Below are 24,364 nucleotides of genomic sequence, written 5' to 3'. Positions count from 1 at the left end.
GAATACTACAGGTTCACCTCCTGCTTTACGCTTCAAACTAAAAGCCCTCAAGTCCACCATCTCCTGCTGTATGCTGGATACTACTAGAACCAACACCTCCTGCTGTACTCTAGATACTACTGTCCCAGCAGTACGCCATCTCCTGCTGTACTGTGGCTACTAATAGCCAGCCACCTCCTGTTATACACTGGATACTACAGTTCTGCCCATACTACTGTACTCTGGATACTACAACTTCCACCAATCTGCCATTTCCTGCTGCATGCTGGTTTCTACAAAACCAGTACCTCCTGCTGTACTCTGTTAACTACAAGATCCATACAGTCGTCCGCCTCCTGATTTATGCTGGATACTTCAAGTTCTGCATCTCCTGCTGTATGCTGGCAACTACTAGACTTTCAGTCTGCCATCTTCAGGCTTTCTACTACAGCCAGCTACTACTAATAGTCCGCCACCTCATGTTGTATGCTGGGTACTACAATGACCACTAGTTTGCCATATCCTACTGTATGCTGAATACCACAGGTCGATCTTCTTCTGCTGTACCTTGTTCACTACAACTCCCACCAACTCCCTGCCATCTTCTGCTGTATGCTGGCTTGTACAACTTCCTCCAGTCCGCCATCTGCTGTACACTGGCTACTACAATCCAACACCTCATGCTGTACGCTGGATGCTACAAATCACGCAGCCCACCATCTTGTGTTGTATGCTAGCTACTACTACTAGTCAGCAATCTTGCGCTGTATGCTGGTTATTACATTTACCACCAATTAGCCATCTTCTGCTATATGCTGGATGCTACAATGCCCACCAGTTCATCATCTCCTGCTGTATGCTTGTACTGTCAGTCCATCTCCTCCTGCTGTACCCAGGACACTACAACTCCCACCAGTCCAGCATCTTCTAGTGTACACTGGTTACTAACACCTGCCACCTCCTGTTATAGACTAGTTACTACAAGTTCCATCAGTTTGCATTTTCGTGGATACTACCAGTATGCCTACACTTGTTTTTCCCTGGTCACCAGGGCCGGCCTTAGGTGTTCAGGCGCCCTTTGCGAGCTAACCTTATGGCACCCCCCCCCCTCCTATTACCCCATAAACATACACAAAGAGGGAAAAAATCTTTGTAACAAATATTATTTTTTAATATTTAACCCCTTAACGACGCAGGACGTATATTTACGTCCTGCGCCGGCTCCCGCGATATGAAGCGGGATCGCGCCGCGATCCCACATCATATCACGTCGGTCCCGCGCTCATCAACGGCCGGGACCCGCGGCTCATACCACACATTGCCGATCGCGGCGATGTGCGGTATTAATCCTTTAGAAGCGGCAGTCAAAGCTGACCGCCGCTTCTAAAGTGAAAGTGAAAGTGACCCGGCTGCTCAGTCGGGCTGTTCGGGACCGCCGCGGTGAAATTGCGGCGTCCGGAACAGCTTACAGGACACCGGGACGGCTCTTACCTGCCTCCTCGGTGTCCGATCGGCGAATGACTGCTCCGTGCCTGAGATCCAGACAGGAGCAGTCAAGCGCCGATAACACGGATCACAGGCGTGTTAATACACGCCTGTGATCAGCATAGGAGATCAGTGTGTGCAGTGTTATAGGTCCCTATGGGACCTATAACACTGCAAAAAAAAGTAAAAAAAAAGTGTTAATAAAGGTCATTCAACCCCTTCCCTAATAAAAGTTTGAAGCACCCCCCTTTCCCCATAAAAAAAATAAAACAGTGTAAAAAAAATAAAAATAAACATATGTGGTATCTCCGCGTGCGTAAATGTCCGAACTATAAAAATATATCATTAATTAAACCGTACGGACAATGGCGTGCGCGCAAAAAAATTCCAAAGTCAAAAAAAGCGCATTTTTGGTCACTTTTTCTACCATTAAAAAATGAATAAAAAGTGATTAAAAAGTCCGACCAAAACAAAAATCATACCGATAAAAACTTCAGATCACGGTGCAAAAAATGAGTCCTCATACTGCCCTGTATGTGGAAATATAAAAAAATTATAGGGGTCAGAAGATGACATTTTTAAACGTATAAATTTTTCTGCATGCAATTATGATTTTTCCAGAAGTGCGACAAAATCAAACCTATATAAGTAGGGTATCATTTTAACCGTATGGACCTACAGAATAATTATAAGGTGTAATTTTTACCGAAATATGCACTGGCGTTTTTTTCTTTGATTTTGTCGCACAATGATTTTTTTTTCCGTTTCGCCGTGCATTTTTGGGTAAAAAGACTAATGACACTGCAAAGTAGAATTGGCAACGCAAAAAATAAGCCATAATATGGATTTTTAGGTGGAAAATTGAAAGGGTTATGATTTTTAAAAGGTAAGGAGGAAAAAACGAAAGTGCAAAAACTGAAAAACCCTGAGTCCTTAAGGGGTTAATCATTCCCCTGCCCCCTTAATCAGTCCAATGTCCCCCTTAATCAGATGCAGTATAGTTCCCCCACATTAGGTGCAGTATAGCTCCCCACAGTAGGTGCAGTATAGCTCCCCACATTAGGTGCAGTATAGTTCCCCACATTAGGTGCAGTATAGCTCCCCACATTAGGTGCAGTATAGCTCCCCACATTAGGTGCAGTATAGTTTCCCACATTAGGTGCAGTATAGTTCCCCACTTTAGGTGCAGTATAGATCCCCCACATTAGGTGCCATATAGTTCCCCACATTAGGTGCAGTATAGTTCCCCCACATTAGGTGCCATATAGTTCCCCACATTAGGTGCAGTATAGTTCCCCACATTAGGTGCAGTATAGTTCCCCCACATTAGGTGCAGTATAGTTCCCCACATTAGGTGCAATATAGTTCTCAACAGTAGGTGCAGTATAGTCCTCCACATTAGGTGCAGTATAGTTCCTCCCCATTAGGTGCAGTACAGTTCCCCCACAATAGGTGCAGTACAGTTACCCAACATTAGGTGCAGTATGTTCCCCCACATTAGGTGCAGTATAGTTCTCCACATTAGGTGCAGTATAGTTCCCCACATTAGGTGCAGTATAGTTCCCCACATTAGGTGCAGTATAGTTCCCCATATTAGGTGCAGTATAGTTCCCCACATTAGGTGCAGTATAGTTCCCCCACATTAGGTGCAGTATAGTTCCCCACATTAGGTGCAGTATAGCTCCCCACATTAGATGCAGTATAGTTCCCCCACATTAGGTGCAGTATAGCTCCCCCACATTAAGTGCAGTATAATGTTCCACCACATTAGGTGCGGAATAGTTCCCCACATTAGGTGCAGTATAGTTCCCAACATTAGGTGCAGTATAGCTCCCCACATTAGGTGCAGTATAGCTCCCCCACATTAGGTTGGCAGTATAGTTCCCCACATCAGGTGCAGCATAGCTCTCCACATTAGGTGCAGTATAGCTCCCCACATTAGGTGCAGTATACTTCTCCACATTAGGTGCAGAATATTTCCCAACATTAGGTGCAGTATAGCTCCCCACATTAGGTGCAGTATAGCTCCCCACATTAGGTGCAGTATAGCCCCACATTAGGAAGAAGCAGTTTCCCATATAAGGTAGTAGCAGGTTCCCCAAATTCGGTAGCATTGTCGTTCCCCCATTCCCCCCCCCTCCCCCCACCGACTCACACACACACAGGTAACCACACATGCACACACACACAGACAGACAACCACACATGTGCACACACACACAGACACAGACACACACACACACACACACACAGACAACCACACATGCACACACACACACAGACACCCACACATACAAATAGACAACCTTACCTGACCTGCGCTGCTCTTCTCTTCTCTCCGGCGGCTCCCTGACATGTGACGTCACTGACATCCTGTGCGGGTCTGCGGAGGTACATCACATGCGCGACGTCCCTCTTCAGACTCGGGCCGCCAGCCAACCGGAGACGCGGAGGAGGTCGGGGTAAGTGAAGCCTTCCGGTGTAATGAAGAAAACTGTGCCCTGAAGCGGAATGTGACCCTCCGCATAGGGACACAGTTGAGGGAGGGTAGTGGGAATGTAATGAGAGGGAACGGCCTACAAAACAGAAAACTGTGTCCCTGTGAGGAGGGTCACATTCCGCTACAGGGCACAGTTTTCTTCATTAAACCGGCATTTAGCACTGCTTGCACGAAGCAGGGCTAAATCCCGGGCGTCGGGCAATACAGATTATATATACTTGGTGCAAGCTGTGTCGGCCACCCGGCGCCCCTGTTGCTATGGCGCTCTGTGCGGCTGCACAGGTCGCACACCCCTAAGGCCGGCCCTGCTGGTCACTACAGCTCCCACCAGGCCAACATCTTCTGCTGTACCCTGGCTACTACAATCTGCCACCTCCTGCTGTTTGCTGGCTATTACAAAGTGGTGGGAGTCTGGAGGCTTAATAGAGGCAATAGTGGTGGGGGGATAGGAGGCTGAAGGCAATAATGTATAGATCAGAAGCTAGAGGCAAAAGTGATGAGGTGGGAGGCTGCAGGCAATAATGGTGGGGGGCTCTGGAGGCAATCGTGGGGAAACTCGAGGCATTGTGTAGGGGAGTGATTGGGATAGGCTGTAGGCATTTGGAGGCATTTAATGGCATTGTGCGTGTGAGAGAGAGATTGGATGTATTTGTGTTTTGAAAGTGTAAATGTGTGTATGTTGGAGAGGATAGAGACATTCTGGGAAGGGGTGGAGGCATGGTGTGGGTGTAAAGAGACTGGATGTATTTGGAGGCATTATGTATATGTATGGGAGACTCTGGAAAAGTTTTGGTGGCATTTGGAAGGAGGCTAGTAGCATATGGGGGTGGAGGAATTGTGTGTAGGATAAGCTGCAGGCATTTGGGGAGGCATTTAAAAAAGCTAAAGGCAATGTCTGAGGCTGGAGACATGGGGGGACTAGAGGCAATTAAGGGAGGCTGTAGGAATTGTGTGTGTGGGGGGGGAGTCTGGAGACAATTTAGTGGAGGCTGGATGTTTTGGGGGGAAGGCTGAAGGCATTTGAGAGATGCTGGGGGCATTGTGTATATGAGAGGCTGAAGGCATTTGGGAGGTTGGAGGCATTGTGTGTGTTTGTGTGTGATAGGTTGGAGAATTTGGGGAAAGGCTAGAAGTATATGAGAGAGGAGCATTGTGTGTGAGGATTGAGGCATTTGGGAAAGCTGGAGGCATTGTGTGGGTTGTGTGGGGGGGCTTCAGGCATTTGGGGGAAGACTTGATGCATTGTGTGCATTAGTGGGGGTGTCTGGAGGCATCGTACAGAGGCTGGAGGCATTGTGTATATGTGTCAGAGAGAGAGAGAGAGAAAGGCTGGAGGCATTTTGGAATAGGCTAGAGATAGGCTTGCATGTGTGTGGAAGATGATGAAGACATTTTGGGGCGTCTGGGTCCATTTAAGGGAGACATTGGATGCATAGATGCATTTGGAGGGAACCTGGAGGCATTGTGTGTAAGTGAAGGGGGACACTGAACACATTGTGTGTTGGGGGGGGGGGGGGGCTGGAGACATTAATGTGAGGCTAGAGGCATTGCGTGTGTGTGAGAGAGAGAGAGAGAAACAGAGAACCTGAAGGAATTGTGTGTATGAGAGAGAGAGAGGCTGGGGGCATTTGGGGGAATTCTGGAAGCATTGTGTGAGAGAGAGACACTGTAGGGGGGTTGGAGGCACTTTGTGTATGTGGGAGAGCCTTGAGACATTGGGGGAGGCTGAAAACATTTTGGGGAGGCTGGAGGGATTTTATATGAATGTGTGAGGGAAGGGAGTCTGGGAGGGATTGTGTTTGTGGGGGATGCTGACTGCATTGTGTGTAGGATGCTGACGCCATTGTGTGTGGGGGGGGGGAGGTTGGAGGCATTTGTGGGGAAAAGGGGAGGAAATCATCATGACTGTCTTGGCCAGATGGAGAAGAAAAGAGAAAGTGAACGACTCCAATCAGAGATGACATCAACTGTGAGCTGCTGCATATAGGTGCTCCGAGCAGAAAAAGGTTGGGAAACACTGTCCTAGAAGTAAGATTTGCCGTGTAGTTTCATAAATAGTTTTGTAACATTAAATTCCATCACCTTTACCTTTATATTCTATTCACATGACATTAAAGACATTACACACACATAATTTATAGAGACATTACTACAGACAATACTACAGACATTACCGTACTTAGATATACACTACTTCTTCACTTTTATAGTACAAAAACTGTAGTAAATACAATACCTAGAGTATCCAATACCTGAGGATATCCATATAGTCCAAGGATTTGTGCTGCTGGAATAGTAGTAGATGAGTAGTGATCTCCAATGACACCAGCCAGCTGGCCATGGCTCCTACAGGAATAATTTGGTATCATCTTTTCCGAGCCACACAGAATATGTAAAACACCGTTTACTGCCAATTTTACATCTAAGCATGAGTCATAAAGATGATATCCCAGGGTAATATTGGGTAAAATGTCAGGATTCTTGTTAATATTATCAATGGCAAAAAGAAAAATCAGAGAATGTATGAATCCCAGAAAATCTGGCCTATAAATAGATAAATGCATATACAGATGAGTGACTGACTAGAGATCTAGTATTTACTTACTACATTTCCTAAGGACTGGTTCACTTCACATTCACACAGCATTTTCTTTGTCCATCCTTGGTATCTTTTATATATGTATAAATATATATTTTTTTTAATTGTTTGTTAAAGAATTTTTAAATTTTTACTAATTGCCAACATAAAAAAAAAGATGCACAACACAGGAACTACAATAGAAAAGCACACACCAGCATAGGAATTCACGGCAAATTATTGATCATAGTGCAACATAGGTCATGAGTTGCACACATAGATTAACTAGTAACAGCCCAATGAGAAATAGGCACTTCAATCCACCAAAAAATGGAGGGCATAGAAACCTTGCCAAGGCAGAGAGAAGCTGGAAGTAGAAGTACCACACTGTTAAACGTATTAGTTAGTAGACAGCCTCCAGGACCGTCACATTCACACAGCTAGTGGATTCAAACAGCTAGACTCATAAAAACTCCAGAACTGAAGGGAAACAGAAAACACATAAGACTCAGACAAGACACAAATAACGGACAAACAAAGACACAGACAAAGGACAAGAGACTTCGTGCCCTCCCACCTCTGCAAATCCAGCAAAAATAAAACTGTCTAGCCAACGGTTCCTATGTCCTTGTCCCAGGGGCGCCAGATGGCCCAGAAACGATCAGTGGTGTGTTCAGCACAAGCTAAAAGAAATTCTGTGCTGTGAACTTCCGCTACCCTGTCAGATAGGATCACCATGCTAGGAACATCAGAGCGGCCCTACCTTTGCAAGATAAGGCATTTAGCCATCGTAAGGATATGCAAAAACAATAGTGAGGGCAAATTGCCCTGAGATTTAGGGGGAACATACAGTAAGTAGATCAGGGAGTCCAAATGTATCACAACGCCAAGGACAGACTCAGCCAGGGTCCCGACTCTGTTCAAGTAGGTGACGAGAGCACTAAATTCCTCACCTCTCCAACAAACAGAGAGAGCCAAAGGGAACATACAGTGGAGGACTTCAGGTGTGTGATACCAGTGAAACCTTATCTTATATTGATTCTCTTTGTAAGTAGTACAGGAAAATGCCAAGGCGGCTCAGGACCATGTCATTTGCCATAGTGAAATTGAGATGGTGTGACCTAGAAACTGTTTCCACTCATATAGGGATGCCTGGCTGTGTGTGTGTGTGGGGGGGGGGGGGGCTTCTTCAGGGGTAGATAATAGGCTATAGATGTAAGAAATGAGCTCTCTCACAGGAAACTTTGAAGGGAGTAGACAAGTGAAAGGGGTTTCCACCGGAAGTTGCACTCCCAACAATCAATGCATAATAAGTGCAGAGGTTGATTGGGAGGGCCTCAGTTTTGCCCAAATAATGTTTTCACCCCGACATCTGGCCATAGGCTTAAAGAAGGGAATGAAGACTAGGGAGGGATATTACAGGATTGCTAAGCATAAGCAAAACATCATTTGCAAAGAGTGATATTTTTAAATCCTTATACCTAACGCTAACTCCTTGGATGTTTAGGCATCGTCTAATTGGGGCCACCAGGGCCTCAATGCTCACAATGAAAAGGAGCGTGGAGTGGAAACAACCCTGACGTGTCCCATTATGGATCTGGAGAAGATGAGAGGTAGCATGGGGCAATCTCACCTGGGTGAAAGGGAAAAAATAAAGGGGGCGGACTCCTGTGAGAAAAGGACCAAACACACCATAGACCTCAAGTGCCAACAACAGGAACAATCAGTTCAGATGATCAAAGGCCTTGAGACTCAACAATAGCCCTCGAGACTTGTTGAGAACAATGATGAGGTCTATGGTGCGCCTGCCATTGTCTCCTGCCTGCTGATGTAGCACAAAACCCACCTGATCCTTGTCAATAAGCTCAGGGATGACTGCATCTAGATCTTATTAAGATTCCAATAGATTAGATATTATAGACATTCAGTAAAGAAATAAGGTGATAGTTGTCGCAGTCAGCCGGATCCTTGTCGGGTTTGGGGATAACCGTAAGGAAAGACTCAAGCATAGTGGACGGGACAGGAGCGCCCTGTAAAAAGGAATTAGAAAGAGAGAGCAGGTGAGAAGCCAGGATATCCAGGAGGGATTTATAACATGAGTATGGCAGGCCATCAGAGGTCCTTAATCGCTTCCAAAAGTTCATCTAGCATAATTTGTTGATTAAGGGACTCCAGATCAGAAGGAGGCAAGGTCAGGAGGCCACATCCCTCTAAATATTAATGAAGAACATTGTCTCTCTCAGACAGACTCAACAGCACCAAGGAGAAAAGAGAATATAAATTAGAGTACAACTGATCAAAGAGTGATGCCATTTTACTGGGATCATAAGTCAAATGGCCATCTAGAACAAATGGAGTATTCTGAGCAGAGTGGACCAAAAGCTGGGATGCTTGTGAGATATGTGCCTTATTGGCCTTTGCATAACATATAAAAACCAGTGGCAATGTTTAGAAATCAAGATGGCCACCCCACCCCTCTTCTTGTCCTGAGTGGTCAGATGAATTATGGGAAAATGGTTTAGGGCAAAGTGAAAGGAACCGGACCGATCATGGTGCGTCTCCTGAATGAAAGCAATAGCCGCACACAGCAATTTAAGCTCCCTTATCAGGAACTTGATGTTGGTGTTTAGTCCTTTCACATTAAAAGTAAAAAGGCGAACCATGATCGATTAGGAAGGGAGACAGATGCAGTGTTGGTAAGGCCTACCTTAGGCAGAAAAAAAGATAGGAGGGAACAAACAGGGAGGGATCACCATAACCAATGGAGGATCAGGGGGGAGCCCACAAAAAGAGTATGGCGGCTCATCTCTCGAATGCCTGAAAAGCAAAAAAGGTCAGCTGGAGGAGACAATGAACCCAAAAGCAAAATAAGAGCCAGAGGAGTGTGGGGAACGCGAGGGAGACCCCTACTTCTCATGCAGCGGAGAGGAATGGGGATGAGAAAAGAGAGCACCATCATGTGACCAGTTAGCCAGGACTGAGAGGGAGTGCTTGGATGAACCGGACGAGGGGTCCCAAGGAGGGCTGCACCAGTCCAGAGCTACACCCAGAGAAGCATTCAACGGAGATTACCTGGAGTAGCATCCATGTGGAAGACAGCAGGAAGCTCAGTGAGGAGAGTGTCTCCATAAATCCTGTGCCCTGGTATGAATGGTGGCGCTTTCGGGTCTGGGCAGGTGTGTACCACTGATGACTGGTGAGGGAGAGAAGTAGCTGGTACATCCGTCTGGGTGGAGAGGATGACTGGTGACTGCTGTGCTGAGATAGTCATTGTGGCAGGTCTCTGAGGAAGGGGCTGCCATGGAGAAGCTCACTATGAGTAGAGGTAGGCGGCTAAGATGGGGCTGTAAGAGTCCAAGGTCCCAGGGACTGATTAGGAGTGCTCCAGACTGTTCCCAACCTTTAGAGTTGTTGCAAGACAGACAGGGAACGGAGCTGGCAAGCTAAGCATCAATCCACCAGGACTTCCGGTCACCCCCCATCATTTTTGTTTGAAGTTTATTGGTCTCAGTGGATGTATTTTGTGGCAGATAGCAGTGGGCCCCATTAATTTCAACAGCCTAAACCAAGCACCTAGTGACTCAGTTCGGGCCACTTGCTGCTGGTATATGCTAATTTTCTTGGACTCAATGGGAATGCCCACTACTATGCACCACAGTATCCCGACAACCCCTTCACGGGGGGATGTTAATGCATACCTATGACAGTCAAAGAAAACTCAGTGTGAACTCAGCCTTAGTAAGGATATTCGCACTGATTTCTGCTTAGTTTTATCCTATTTAATGCATCAAAACTGTTTATACCCCCTTCCTGATATCTTGTTAATATGTATTTATCAGCATCACATTTTGTATCACATTAACATGAGAAAGTAAGAAAACTATAAAATTTAAAATATCTAAAGATAAAATACATGTTGAGAAGCTTCATGGTCTACAGTAATGATAAAATGCCCGTGTCATGCGCGACTGATCCCGGCTGCTGATCGCAGCCAGGGACCCGCCGGCAATGGCCGACGCCCGCGATCTCACGGGCGTCCGCCATTAACCCCTCAGGTGCCGGGATCAATACAATACAATACAACTGGCTATTTCCTGTTGGAATTTGTTCCCTTAAACTACAAATCCCATGATTCCTTGTTTGTAAGTTTGAGGTCACTTTTCTCCCTCCCACACCTCAGCCACCACACCCATTGAAATTCCCTTCAATGCAATAAACCTGTGTTTTCTAAACCAGTGTGTGTCCAGCTGTTGCAAAAACAGAATGATCTTCCTCACACCCAGTGGTCGCTCAACTCATTGAAACAAAGACAGTCTCTCTCTAATCACCTGCCTAGTGATGTAATTTCTCTAGCCACACTGCAACTTGGGAAAACCTAAGATAACACTAATTTTGTATGCTTTTGAAAATGAAGCTTGGGGCAAAAATTACAGAAGAATTGCGAGACCACCATCACACTGGTACAGACACTATATTATGAACTACACTAACTGTACAGCCCCTGAGGCATAGTCAAATAAGAAAGATCCTGGTATGCCCCTTTAAATCTGACAGCTATTTTAATTTTGTTTGGTGTAAATGTCTTACATTAAAGCCCCTATAAGTAAACTCTGAATAAGCCCCGCTTTCGGAGAATAGGAAGAAACAAGGAGAAAAGGCCCAAAACCTATACCACTGAAAACTGGACAAGTAAACCGATTGATTATTTAGTAAAATAAATAAGTAATTTTGCTGAGCTACACATGTCGGCTTGTTATTAAGACTGTATATTATCTCTAAAAATTGTTTATATCATTTATAACACTATCTGTGCTACTGTGTATGAATCATTCTATACTGTCATGGTTTATACTGCCATTTGTGTTACCCTGATGAGCCTGGATTGAAATGAACAGGCGAAACGTGTTGGAATTCTTATTTGGCGGCATTTAAGATTTTAATTGCACAGCTTTTTTGTTGTTATCACTATTTTTGGATTGATATTTTCCTGTTTGGAGCCCTGGGTTAGAAGGCCCAGTCCTCTCTTTCCCCCTACCTTGTTACCCTCATTTTTTGGGACAGGCAACATATTGCTAGTGGGCACTTACCCTCCCCCATTCCATCTATCTGCCTGTTTTTTACTACCACCTCTTTCGGCATAAACGAGAACCCTCTCTTTTCAATTACATTAGACATTACATTAGAAAATTTCCCTCTGTCTCAAGTTAGGGTCCACTTTGTATCATCAACTGCCTTAAACCAATACCCCATTATTTGCCCTTTGCACCCCTGGGTTCCACTTATTTGGTGTTTTGAGATTTTTTGTGTCTGTTAATGGTACTACATTTTGATTTTTTTCTTCATTATCTTTGATTTTTTTTATTACGGTAATGTTAATTAAAGGTTATGTTTTAGATATTATCATTGTGATCAGGAGGACTTGTCTCTGTGATTCTTTTTGATATTGGCCTCATGACTTCCATCTCTTGTGCATGGACTACAAATACCATGTGGCCCTAGGTCGATGATGTTTTTGACAAGGTATAGTCAGATTGCTAGAATCTGAGAGATTTCCCCTTTGTTTTTCTCCTTTTCTTTTTTTTTCTCTTCTCCTCTCTTGTGTTATTGTTGTGTTTTTTTATTTTTCTGTATATGTGCAAAAGTTTATGAAAATGTAACAAATAAATAAAATCTGACAGCTATGGAGCCCTTTTCCCACTGATGCAACATGTAGGCAACTCACAGTTCACTTTTCGGATCTTTAAATCTGTGATAATCTTTCACAGGGAAATCAGATCAGAGGAGAGAGGGGGGTGGCCAGATACCAGTGGAGTAAGGGGCCAGTATTAGCCATGTGTAATGGCTGCAGCCCATTACACATGGCACATATGGATTATCTACTATAAGAGCAGTCATACGATGGAGTCTCTACTGTAAGAGCAGTCACACTATGAAGTCTCTACTGTAAGAGCAGTCACATTATGTAGCCTCTCCTGTAAGAGAAGTCACACTATGGAGCTGCTACTGTAAGATCTGTCACACTATGGAGTCTCTACAGTAAGAGCAGTCATACTATGGAGCCTCTACAGTAAGAGCAGTCACACTATGGAGTCTCTACAGTAAAAACTGTCACACTATGGAACCTCTACTGTAAGGACAGTCACACTATGGAACCTCTACTGTCAGAAGAGTCACATTATGGAACCTCTACTGTAAGAGCAGTCACACTATGGAGTCTCTACTGTAAGAACAGTCACACTATGGAGCTGTTACTGTAAGAACAGTCACAGACAGATATTTTCTACTATATAAGTAATTGAAGACGTCATTGGTGAGTTGCTGTATAAAGCAGCACTTTAAACTGCATGCCCACTGATAAATAGATATAGTGCATTGCGTTTTTTTTACCGTTTTTTCCTTTTTACTTTTGCTCGTCAATCTCGGTAGGTGTGCCCCACAGAAAACAAAATTTCCGAGGTGTGCCCCGACCCGAAAAAGGTTGGGAAACACTGCTCTACTGTAAGAGCAGTCACACTATGGAGTCTCTACTGTAAGAGCAGTCACACTATGGAACCTCTACAGTAAGAGCAGTCACACTATGGAGCCTCTACTGTAAGAGCAGTCACACAATGAAGCCTCTACTGTAAGAGCAGTTCCATTATGATGCCTCTACTGTAAGAGCACTCACACTATGGAGCCTCTACAGTAAGAGCAGTCACACTGTGGAGCCTCCATGGTAAGGATAGTTACACTATGGAGTCTCTACTGTAAGAGCAATCCCACTATAGAGCCTCTATTATTAGAGCAGTCACACTATGGAGCTGCTACTGTAAGAGCAGTCCCACTATGGAGCCTCTACTGTAAGAGCAGTCACACTATGGAGCCTCTACTGTAAGGACAGTTACACTATGGAGTCTCTACTGTAAGAGCAGTCCCACTATGGAGTCTCTACAGTATGAACAGTCACACTATGGAGCCTCTACTGTAAGGACAGTTACATTATGGAGTCTCTACTGTAAGAGCATTCACACTATGAAGCATCTACAGTAAGAGCAGCCACACTATGGAGCCTCTACTGCAAGGATAGTTACACTATGGAGTCTATACTGTAAGAGCAGTCACACTATGGAGTCTCTACTGTAAGAACAGTCTCACTATGGAGCCTCTACTTCAAGGATAGTTACACTATGGAGTCTCTACTGTAAGAACGGTCACATTATGGAACATCTACTGTAAGAGCAGTCACTCTATGGAGCCTCTACTGTAAGGACAGTGGGGGAGATTAATCAAAAATTACTCAGAGGAAAAGTTGCCCAGTTGCCCATAGCAACCAATCAGATCGCTTCTTTCATTTTTAACAAGGCCTCTGCAAAATGAAAGAAGCGATCTGATTGGTTTCTATGGGCAACTGAGCAACTTTTCCTCTGGACAGGTTTTGATAAATCTTCCCCAATTACACTATGGAGTCTCCACAGTAAGAGCAGTCACACTATGGAGTCTCTACTGTAAGAACAGTCACATTATGGAGTCTCTACTGTTAGAACAGTCACACTATGGATCCTCTACTGAAAGAGTAGTCACATTATGGAGTCTATACTGTAAGATCAGTCACACTATGGAGTCTCTACTGTGAAATCAGTCCCATTATGGAACCTCTACTGTAAGCAGTCACACTACAGAGTCTCCACTGTAAGAACAGTCACATAATGGAGTCTATACTGTAAGAACAGTCACACTATGGAGCCTTTACAGTAAGGACAGTTACACTTTGGAGTCTCTACTGTAAGAGCAGTCACACTATGGAGCTTCTACTGTAAGAGCAGTCACATTATGGAGTCTCTACTGTAAGAGCAGTCACTCTATGGAGCTGGTACTGTAAGGACAGTCACACTATGGAGCCTCTACTGTAAGAGCAATCACACTATGGAGTCTCTACTGTAAGAGCAGTCACACTATGGATCTGTTACTGTAAGAAAAGTCACATACATATATTTTCTACTATATAAGGAATCAGAGTGAGCACTGAAGATTATTAGTAACGTGTCTATAGCTCTGAACAGTGATCTGAATACATTAGCAGCACTTACTATTACTTGTGATATGATGACAATTACAATCACTATAACTTGCACCATCTCCTCCATCTCCAAAAACATTCTGGACTCAGACTCATCAATTCTTCCTGTCCTCTGTTTTCTGCACTGTCCAGGAATCTGCAGATAGTTGTCATCCCTGGACCCTTGCCCCTCATCATTTCTTACTAGAAATATTACACATAGAGGCTTGTACTTTATAAGTTAGTGAAGCTTTATCAGCAGTCACATTATTATCTGCCTTATTGGTATAGATGAAATTATCACTTACTCATCACACCATATGCCTGAGTAAGATTGTCCTTTAAGTTTCCACTCTTGTGTCTTATAATGCTTTGTGAACAATACTCCGATGATGAGGTCTCCATCCTGGTAACGTTTTTGTATTAGATCTCTAACTTCTCTTATCTTGAGATCACAGATTAATTTTGTTGAAGGAAGCCATGGAAGAACCAACAGTATAGGGAAAATGATCATCTTTTTATAGGAATAAGACGGTAAAGAAGAGAATGCATGGTTAATGGCAGCAGCAAGAACATCAGTGACACGGAGAAGACGGCAGCTCATAGTATCAGTGATATTATGGTGACTGCTCTCATCTCTCCTCTTCTTATACAGTATGATGGGATATATTTTACATTGTTTGATCTCATCACACATTATTCTGGATCTGCTCCCAGATGACTGTGGCCTGAACCATCTTTACTATAGAGAATTGTAGAACAAGATGAAGAAACATAAATGACATGTTCAAACCGTCCTTGTGTTATACAGATTTTTTTTCCATATTCCACAACCCTGTACATAAATTATCATCACTCACATTCACCCCTATCTCCAGTAAAGCTTAGATTGTAGGTTGTCCTTGGTCAGATCTTGGTTGTGCCCCTGTAGGAAGCTGAGCTTTGGCTTGGCCTGGTTACTTGGCTACACCTTAGCCAATCTGGGCTGTGAGCAACTAACCAGGTTGAGCCTGCATCTGTGAGCTTAGGTACTTAAAGGGGTACTCTGGCCCTAAAACATCTTATCCCCTATCCAAAGTATAATGGATAAGATCTCTTGTCGTGGGGTCATGCTGCTGGGGACCCCTGCTATCTCGCATGCAGCACCCACCTCTGGGAGCTGCAGATGGGATGAGATGTCTTAGGGCCAGAGTACTCCTTTAAGTCCAGCTCACTCTGTTTGCAATGGCCAGTGAAAGCACTTGCTTCGAGTAACCAGCATTGTTTGTTTCTGATTTTTGGATATTGATCTCAGCTCTGCTTTTTGACCTTTCTTCTGCTTCTGTGTATTGGTACCTCACTTATTATCTGTTGCTAAATCGACCTGTCTGACTATGATTTTAGTGTGTGTGCGTGTTTAGTTTTATTTCTGTTAGTTTTGCGTGTCTCCAGCTGTTCCCTGACACCTACATCGTATCTTATTTTATTGTTTTGAATTTGTCAGTCCCTGCGCGTATTATAGGAAAGAACTGTCTTCGTGGTTGTGGACCCGTTGTTTAGGATGGGTACGCAAGTAGGCAGGGACAGAGGGTGGGCAAGATTAAGGCTTCACTGCCCAATGTGACAGCCCCAAGCAGAAGTCTCAAATCAGGTTATCTCATAGAAGGAACCATATGGTTCCCTTTCAATCTAAAGACTACATAGCTATCCGTTCAGATGCATGGCATTAGTCTTTAGCAGATTCTTACAGGCTCCCTCAGCCTAGCTCAGCACAACTTCTCTGTTATAATGCATATATACCAAAGTGAAGAAAGTGTATTTGTAGAGTCCCTTTCTCGGAACACACCTGCCACTTAGAGTGTCTGCTAGGGGTCTGCTGCTCAGGTTTATCTGTGTAATGTCTTATGATATTTTACTGTGTAATGTATTGTAAATTCACTTTTTAGGCTTTATTGTGCCCTTTAGGGTTCACCTGTCTGAGCAGGAGGATGGGGAGGGGATCACATGTCTGCTTCAGCCAACCAGGGCTTCTGCCCTGCTCCCCCAAGTCTGGCTAGACTGGGATGAGCTAGTGCAGTCTTGAGAAAGAGGAAAGGAGACTGGGCGTGACCCCTAGACCTCTGCTTTAGACCTATTCCTCACCTCATGAGGAAATGCCTATGGAAACCCAGTTGCAGCACAAATCTGTTTCTGAGCGCCAACACATTTCACAGGGTCCTGCCGACCAGGTCATCCAGCAAGTCAGAACGAAGTCTGCAGTGGGGAGAAGAGCTAAGAGAGCCCAGGGACCCCATTTGCAAAACAGAGGATAACTGGAGATAGAAAGCCTCAGGCAACTCTGGTCCAATAGTCTAAAGCTCAAGCCTGTCAGTAAGCCTTAATTTGGGATTCCTAAGTGGAAAACAGAGTTAGTGTTTGTTAGCTCCAAGGTATTGTGCAAATTAAGTTAAGACCTGTCTAAGGTAAATCTCTGTCAAGCAAAAAGCTAGTCAGTCAGCGAGGACATAGTGCCTAGAAGAAATTGTGATCCCTAAAGCATTTTCCAGCGAACTATACACTAAATTGTGAACTGTTCCTGTTTATTTTGCAAGTGCCTGAATATAATTTAGTAGTTTCTATAACCCTGCATCTGTAGTCATTATTGCCTCAGCTTTTAGGCCATAAAGCTACTACTAGAGATGAGCAAACTTTTCAAAAATATGATTCGGCCAATTCGCCGAATATTCCGAAAAAGTTTGTTTCGATCCAAATTTTTCCGCGGTGAATCTATATTAAAAAAGGCTATTTCTAGCCTACAGACAGCCTCAATAGGGGTATAGAACGCTGGGGTAGTGAAATAATACTGTTATTCGGAATAACATGCAGATTACCGGCATCGCTCTTAGAATCACTGCCGCACAGCAGCACAATGACAGAGCCTGGTGGTGGCATCAGTGTCAGGAGACCATATAGTGACTGAATGACACAGCGTGGAAGTGTTGGCAGCATGAGGACACCATATAGTGGTTGAATGGCACAGCGTGGAGGTGTTGGCAGCATGAGGACACCATATAGTGGCTGAATGACACAGCTTGGATGAGGCTGAAGCATGAGGAGATCATATAGTGGCTGAATGACACAGCGTGGAGGTGTTGGCAGCATGAGGAGACCATATAGTAGATGAATGGCACAGCCCGGAGTTGCCAGCAGCAATGAGTAGGCACTAAGCCTTCACAATCCCTAAGATTAAAGGACAAATTTAGAAATTTAAATCGAAGATTTTGCATAGTGGGTGCTATCTATGATAAAATTTGAAATTCCAAGACCCAGGCCCAGCAGCGGCATCAGTAAACCATATATTGCCTGTATGACACAGCCTGGAGTTGGCTGATCCATGTGTACACACCAGGGCTTCACAAAAAACACAACTATTTTAGAATTTTTTTTTTAAAGATTTTGGATTGCGGGTGCTACCTATGAGAAAATGTGAAATTCCCAGAACCAGGCCCAGCAGCGCCATCAGTAAACCATATATTGCCTGAATGACACAGCTTGGAGTTGCCTGATGCACGAGTACACACCAGGCCTTCACAATCCCCCCAAAATAACACAACAATTTTAGAATTTTTTTTTAAAGATTTTGGATAGCGGGTGCTACCTATGAGAAAATTTTAAATTCCCAGAAGCTGGCCCAGCAGCGGCATCAGTAAACCATGTATTGCCTGAATGACACAGCCTGGAGTTGGCTGATGCATGAGTACACACCAGAGCTTCACAATTCAACCAAAAAACACAACATTTTTAGAAATTTTTGAAAAAGATTTTGGATAGCGGGTGCTACCTATGAGAAAATTTGAAATTCCCAGACCAAGGCCCAGCAGCGCCATCAGTAAACCATATATTGCCTGAATGACACAGGCTGGAGTTGGCTTATGCATGAGTACGCACCAAAGCTTCACAATCCCTAAGAAAAAAGACAAACATTTTTGACGAAAATTTTTGATGAAAATTTAGGACAGAGAGTGCTACCTATATATTACATGAATGACGCAGCCTGGAGTTGGCTGAAGCATGAGGAGACCATTGAAATGTCTGATTTTTTATTTGAAATTTAAATCAAAATTTGTGTCCCGGACCCCCCCCCCCCCGTGTGGGTACAAAGGACCTAATCTCACAAGCACCCAAAGGGCTCATGAGGCTGTGAGATGTAGGCGCAACGTCTCCATTGCCCTGACCTACCATTTTTGGTTTTTGTACCTTTGTTTAAGAACAAGCGCATATCCAAGAGTCCAGAAGAATCTATAATGCAGGACGGTGGACCACCAAAAGATATTCTTCTCTAAAATATTTTTTTCTGAAATAAAGAAGCAGAGTTCATCCCTCTCCGTATCATTTTTGAAAATTTTAATAAAAAAATCGCACACAACAAGCGTTCAATGGTGTAATGGTTATTATTCTGGAAAATTCAAGTTTATTACTGTGAAAATTATCAGAAAATTTGAAAAAAACACTACCCAAGAGTGTTTAATAACCCCATACATGGCACCATAAATGTTGAAATTTTAATTAAGCATGTATGTATGTATTTAAAAAATCCTAAAATTAAAGGCCCAAGCCCAGAAGCATCATGAAGGCAAGTAGTTCCTGAAAGACACAGAAAGAGCAGTCAGGAGTAGGCATCAGCAGTACCCAAGAGGCTTTCATAACCCCTTACATTGCACGATCAATTGCGAGATCGAGCAATAACAGGTGTGTTATGCCCTCAGATGTCCGGGGCTGCACGCGCGCTACACTGAACGGACCATCGTGTGTCTATCCTTCACTGTCAGGTGCGGGTAACCGATGAACCCCATTCATGATACGGATCAGGGATTGCAATTATTTGCTAGGAAAGAAGAATCCCAACTAAGTGTGGGTCATAAGCTCGGGTTCATTAAGTCCCTGCCCTTTGTACACACCGCATGTCTCTACTACCAATTGGATGGTTTAGTGAGGTCCTCGGATCGGCCCCGGCAGGGTAGGAGCAGGCCCTGGCAGAGCGCCAAGAATTTAAAGATCATTGTTGAAATTTGCATTAAGCATGTATTAGCTACTGTTAAACTTCCAAAAATTAAAGGCCCAAGGCCAGAAGCATCAGTGAGGCAAGTAGTTCCTGAAAGACACAGGATGAGTAAGGAGCAATCATTCGCAGTACCCAAGAGGGTTTCATAACCCCTTACATTTAAAGATCAATGTTGAAATTTGCATTAAGCATGTATTTAGCTACTGCTAAACATCCAAAAATTAAAGGCCCAAGGCCAGAAGCATCCGTGAGGCAAGTAGTTCCTGAAAGACACAGGATGAGTCAGGAGCAGGCATTTGCAGTACCCAAGAGGGTTTCATAACCCCTTACATTTCAAGATCAATGTTGAAATTTGCATTAAGTTAAGTATTTAACCTCTTAAGGACCCAGGACGTACGGGGACGACCCCGCACCCTGGGCTTTAAGGACCCAGGACGTCCCCGTACGTCCTGGCGTTTTCCGGTTGCTGCCGCGCGCCGGGCAGAGATCAGAACCGGATGCCTGCTGAAATGCTTCAGCAGGCATCCAGGGCAAACGCCGAGGGGGGCCATGTAGGCCCCCCATGTCGGCGATCGCCGCAAATCGCAAGGGAAATCGCCCTTGCGATCTGCGGCGATACCGGGCTGATCGGGTCTCTGGGACCCGACCGCCCGGTAATTTTGCATGATCCCGGCGGTCACAGACAGCCAGGACCATGATAAAGAATAGGAGCGAGGTGGCAAGCCTCCTATAACTAACCGACCAATCGCAGGGGGGGGGGGGGGCGGTTACTTCCTCCCGCCCTGCCCGGCCCCTGGAAGTCCGGAGAGGACGGGAGGAAGACCGGAGGACGCGGCGGGGGACGGGGGAGTCCTGGGGACCGGCCCCAGTACTTACCTCGTCCCTGAAGACCCTGATCCCGGCGATGAAGACGGCGGCGACAGGTGAGTGGATCTTCAGCCGTAAAGCGACATGCAATGCTGTATTGGGACCCTGTATACTACAACTCCCAGCATGCCCAGACAGCCCTTGGCGTCTGGGCATGCTGGGAGTTGCAGTTTTGCAACTTCTGGAGGTCCACAGTTTTGGGACCACTGTGCCCTTCCAGATGTTGCAAAACTACACATCCTCAGCATGCCCTTACTGTCCAGGCATGCTGGGAGTTGTAGTTCTGTAACATCTGGCCCTTCAGATGTTGCAGAACTACAACTCCTAGCATGCCTGGACAGTTTTGGCATACTGGGAGTTGTAGTTTTGCAACATCTAGAAGGGCACAGATTGGGAACCACTGTATTAGTGGTCTGCAAACTGTAGTCCTCCAGATGTTGCAAAACTACAACTCCAAGCATGCTGGGAGTTGTAGTTCGGCAACATCTGGCTCTAAAGATGTTGCCGAACTACTACTCCCAGCATGCCTGAGAATGTTTGGGAGTTGTGGTTTTGCAACAGCTGGAGGCACACTGGTTGGGAAACATTGTCTGTTTCCTAACTCAGTGTTTCCCAACCCGTGTGCCTCCAGCTGTTGCAAAACTATAACTACCAGCATGTACTAATAGACTGTTCACAAGACTTCATCACAGAGATTGAAATGCTGGCACTGCTCTCCCTCTATGTACTCTCCCTTAAACAGTCTGTGTGCGTACTCTAGCAGCGTATCTTCGTGCGGTGGTGCTCATGTACTGCGATAGTAATAGGATGAATGCAACTCCAAACAATCAAGAAGAAAGTACAGGCAACTCACCACGTAGTAGTAACTTCGTGTTTATTTCTGGGACATGCAGGTAAAGCGGCTCCACGCCACACCGGGATGCCGAACACTAGTGCGTTAACCGATGACAGCTGTTTCTTTCCTTTCAGGAACTTCAACAGATCGTCTCGTCTCGACGATCTGTTGAAGTTCCTGAAAGGAAAGAAACAGCTGTCATCGGTTAACGCACTAGTGTTCGGCATCCCGGTGTGGCGTGGAGCCGCTTTACCTGCATGTCCCAGAAATAAACACGAAGTTACTACTACGTGGTGAGTTGCCTGTACTTTCTTCTTGATTGTTTGGACTAATAGACTGTGCATGCTGGGAGTTGTAGTTTTGCAACAGCTGGAGGCCCCCCCCCCCCCCAATGAATGTACAGGGTACATTCACATGGGCAGGGGGCTTACAGTGAGTATCAGGCTGCAAGTTTGAGATGCAGCAAATTTTGCGCGGCAGCTCAAAAAAGCAGCGGGAAACTCGCTGTAATCCCCCGCCCGTGTGACTGTACCCTAAAAACACTACACTACACTACACTAACACAAAATAAAATAAAAAGTAAAAAATACTTCATATACACATACCCCTACACAGCCCCCCTCCCCTCCCCAATAAAAATGAAAAACGTCTGGTACGCCACTGTTTCCAAAATGGAGCCTCCAGCTGTTGCAAAACAACAACTCCCAGTATTGCCGGACAGCCGTTGACTGTCCAAGCATGCTGGGAGTTTTGCAACAGCTGGAGGCACCCTGTTTGGGAATCACTGGCGTAGAATACCCCTATGCCCACCCCTATGCAAATCCCTGATTCAGGCCTCAAATGCACATGGCGCTCTCACTTCGGAGCCCTGTCGTATTTCAAGGCAACAGTATAGGGTCACATATGGGATATCGCCGTACTCGGCAGAAATTGCCTAACAAATTTTGGGGGTCTTTTTCTCCTTTCACCCCTTATGAAAAGGTGTAGTTGGGGTCTACACCAGCATGTTAGTGTAAAAAAATAAATTTTTTACACTAACATGCTGGTGTTGCCCTATACTTTTCATTTTGACAAGAGGTAAAGGGGAAAAAAGCCCCCCAAAATTTGTAATGCAATTTCTCCCGACTACGGAGATACTCCATATGTGGGCGCAAAGTGCTCTGGGGGCGCACAAAAAGGCCCAGAAGGCACCATGTACATTTGAGGTGATTTGCACAGGGGTGGATGATTGTTACAGCGGTTTTGACAAACGCAAAAAAAAAAAAAAAAAAAACACATGTGACCCCATTTCGAAAACTACACCCCTCACGGAATGTAATGAGGGGTAGAGTGAGAATTTACACCCCACTGGTGTCTGACAGATCTTTGGAAGAGTGGGCTGTGCAAATTAAAAATTTTGTACAGCCCACTGTTCCAAAGATCTTACAGACACCAGTGGGGGGTAAATGCTCACTTTATGCCTTGTTACATTCCTCAAGGGGTCTAGTTTCCAAAATGGTATGCCATGTGGGGGTTATTTTGCTGTCCTGGCACCATATGGGCTTCCTAAATGCGACATGCCCCCCGAGCAAAATTTGCTCTCAAAAAGCCAAATATGACTCCTTCTCTTCTAAGCATAGTAGTTCGCCCGTAGTGCACTTCAGGTCAACTTATGGGGTACCTCCATACTCAGAAGAGATGGGGTTACAAATTTTGGGGGGTAATTTCTGCTATTAACCCTTGCAAAAATGTGAAATTTGGGGGGGAAACACACCTTTTAGTGAATTTTTTTTTTTTTTACGTATGCAAAAGTCGTGAAACCCCTGTGGGGTATTAAGGCCCACTTTATTTCTTGTTACGTTCCTCAAAGGGTCTAGTTTCCAAAATGGTATGCCATGTGTTCTTTTTTGCTGTACTGGCACCATAGGGGCTTCCTAAATGGGACATGCCCCCGAGCAAAATTTGCTCTCAAAAAGCCAAATATGACTCCTTCTCTTGTGAGCATTGTAGTTCACCCATAGTGCACTTCAGGTCAACTTATGGGGTACCTCCATACTCAAAAGAGATGGGGTTACAATTTTTGGGGGGTATTTTCTGCTATTAACCCTTGCAAAAATGTGAAATTTGGGGGGAAACACACATTTTAGTGAAATTTTATTTTTCTTTTTTTACATATGCAAAAGTCGTGAAACCCCTGTGGGGTATTAAGGCTCACTTTATTCCTTGTTATGTACCTCAAGAGGTCTAGTTTCCAAAATTCTGTTCTGGCACCATATGGGCTTCCTAAATGCAACATGCCCCCCAAAAACCATTTAAAAAAAACGTACTCTCCAAAATCCCCTTGTCGCTCCTTCGCTTCTGAGCCCTCTACTGCGCCCGCCGAACACTTTACATAGACATATTAGGTATGTGCTTACTCAAGAGAAATTGGGCTACAAAAATAACAATACATTTTCTCCTTTTACCCCTTGTAAAAATTCAAAAATTGGGTCTACAAGAACATGCGAGATTGTGAATTTTCTCCTTCACTTTGCTGTTATTCCTGTGAAACACTTAAAGGGTTAAAACGCTGACTGAATGTCATTTTGAATACTTGGGGGGGTGCAGTTTTTATAATGGGGTCATTTGTGGGGTATTTCTAATATGAAGACCCTTCAAATCCACTTCAAACCTGAACTGGTCCCTGAAAAATTGTGAGTTTGGAAATTTTGTGAAAAATTGGAAAACTGCTGCTGAACTTTGAAGCCCTCTGGTGTCTTCCAAAAGTAAAAACACGTAAATTTTATCATGCAAACATAAAGTGGATATATTGTATATGTGAATTAAAAAAAATTATTTGGAATATCCATTTTCCTTACAAGCAGAGAGCTTCAAAGTTAGAAAAATGCTAAATTTTGGGATTTTTCACCAAGAAAGGATGCAAAATACCACAAAATTTTACCACTATGTTAAAGTAGAATATGTCACGAAAAAACATTCTCGGAATCAGAAGGATAACTAAAAGCATTCCAGAGTTATTAATGTTTAAAGTGACAGTGGTCAGATGTGCAAAAAATTGGCCGGGTCCTAAGGTGTAAAATGGCTGG

General features: G+C 44.5%; 1 protein-coding gene across 1 annotated transcript in view; it reads right to left on the bottom strand.

The window, feature by feature from the left end:
• Window positions 1–7,331, bottom strand: part of LOC130355538 (vomeronasal type-2 receptor 26-like) — a 64,680-nt gene extending 57,349 nt beyond the window's left edge. The window contains exons 1-2 of the mRNA XM_056559846.1: window positions 7,306–7,331; window positions 6,217–6,508 (exon numbers count right to left, since the gene is read on the bottom strand). Coding sequence (XP_056415821.1) covers window positions 6,217–6,508; window positions 7,306–7,331 — 318 coding nt within the window. The remainder of the gene's footprint in view (window positions 1–6,216; window positions 6,509–7,305) is intronic.
• Between the last annotated feature and the right edge of the window lie 17,033 nt (window positions 7,332–24,364).

This window comes from Hyla sarda, chromosome 1, assembly GCF_029499605.1.
Source record: "Hyla sarda isolate aHylSar1 chromosome 1, aHylSar1.hap1, whole genome shotgun sequence".
Taxonomy (NCBI): domain Eukaryota; kingdom Metazoa; phylum Chordata; class Amphibia; order Anura; family Hylidae; genus Hyla; species Hyla sarda.
Note: the sequence above shows the minus strand (reverse complement) of the source record. Positions and strands in the feature narration are given on the sequence as shown.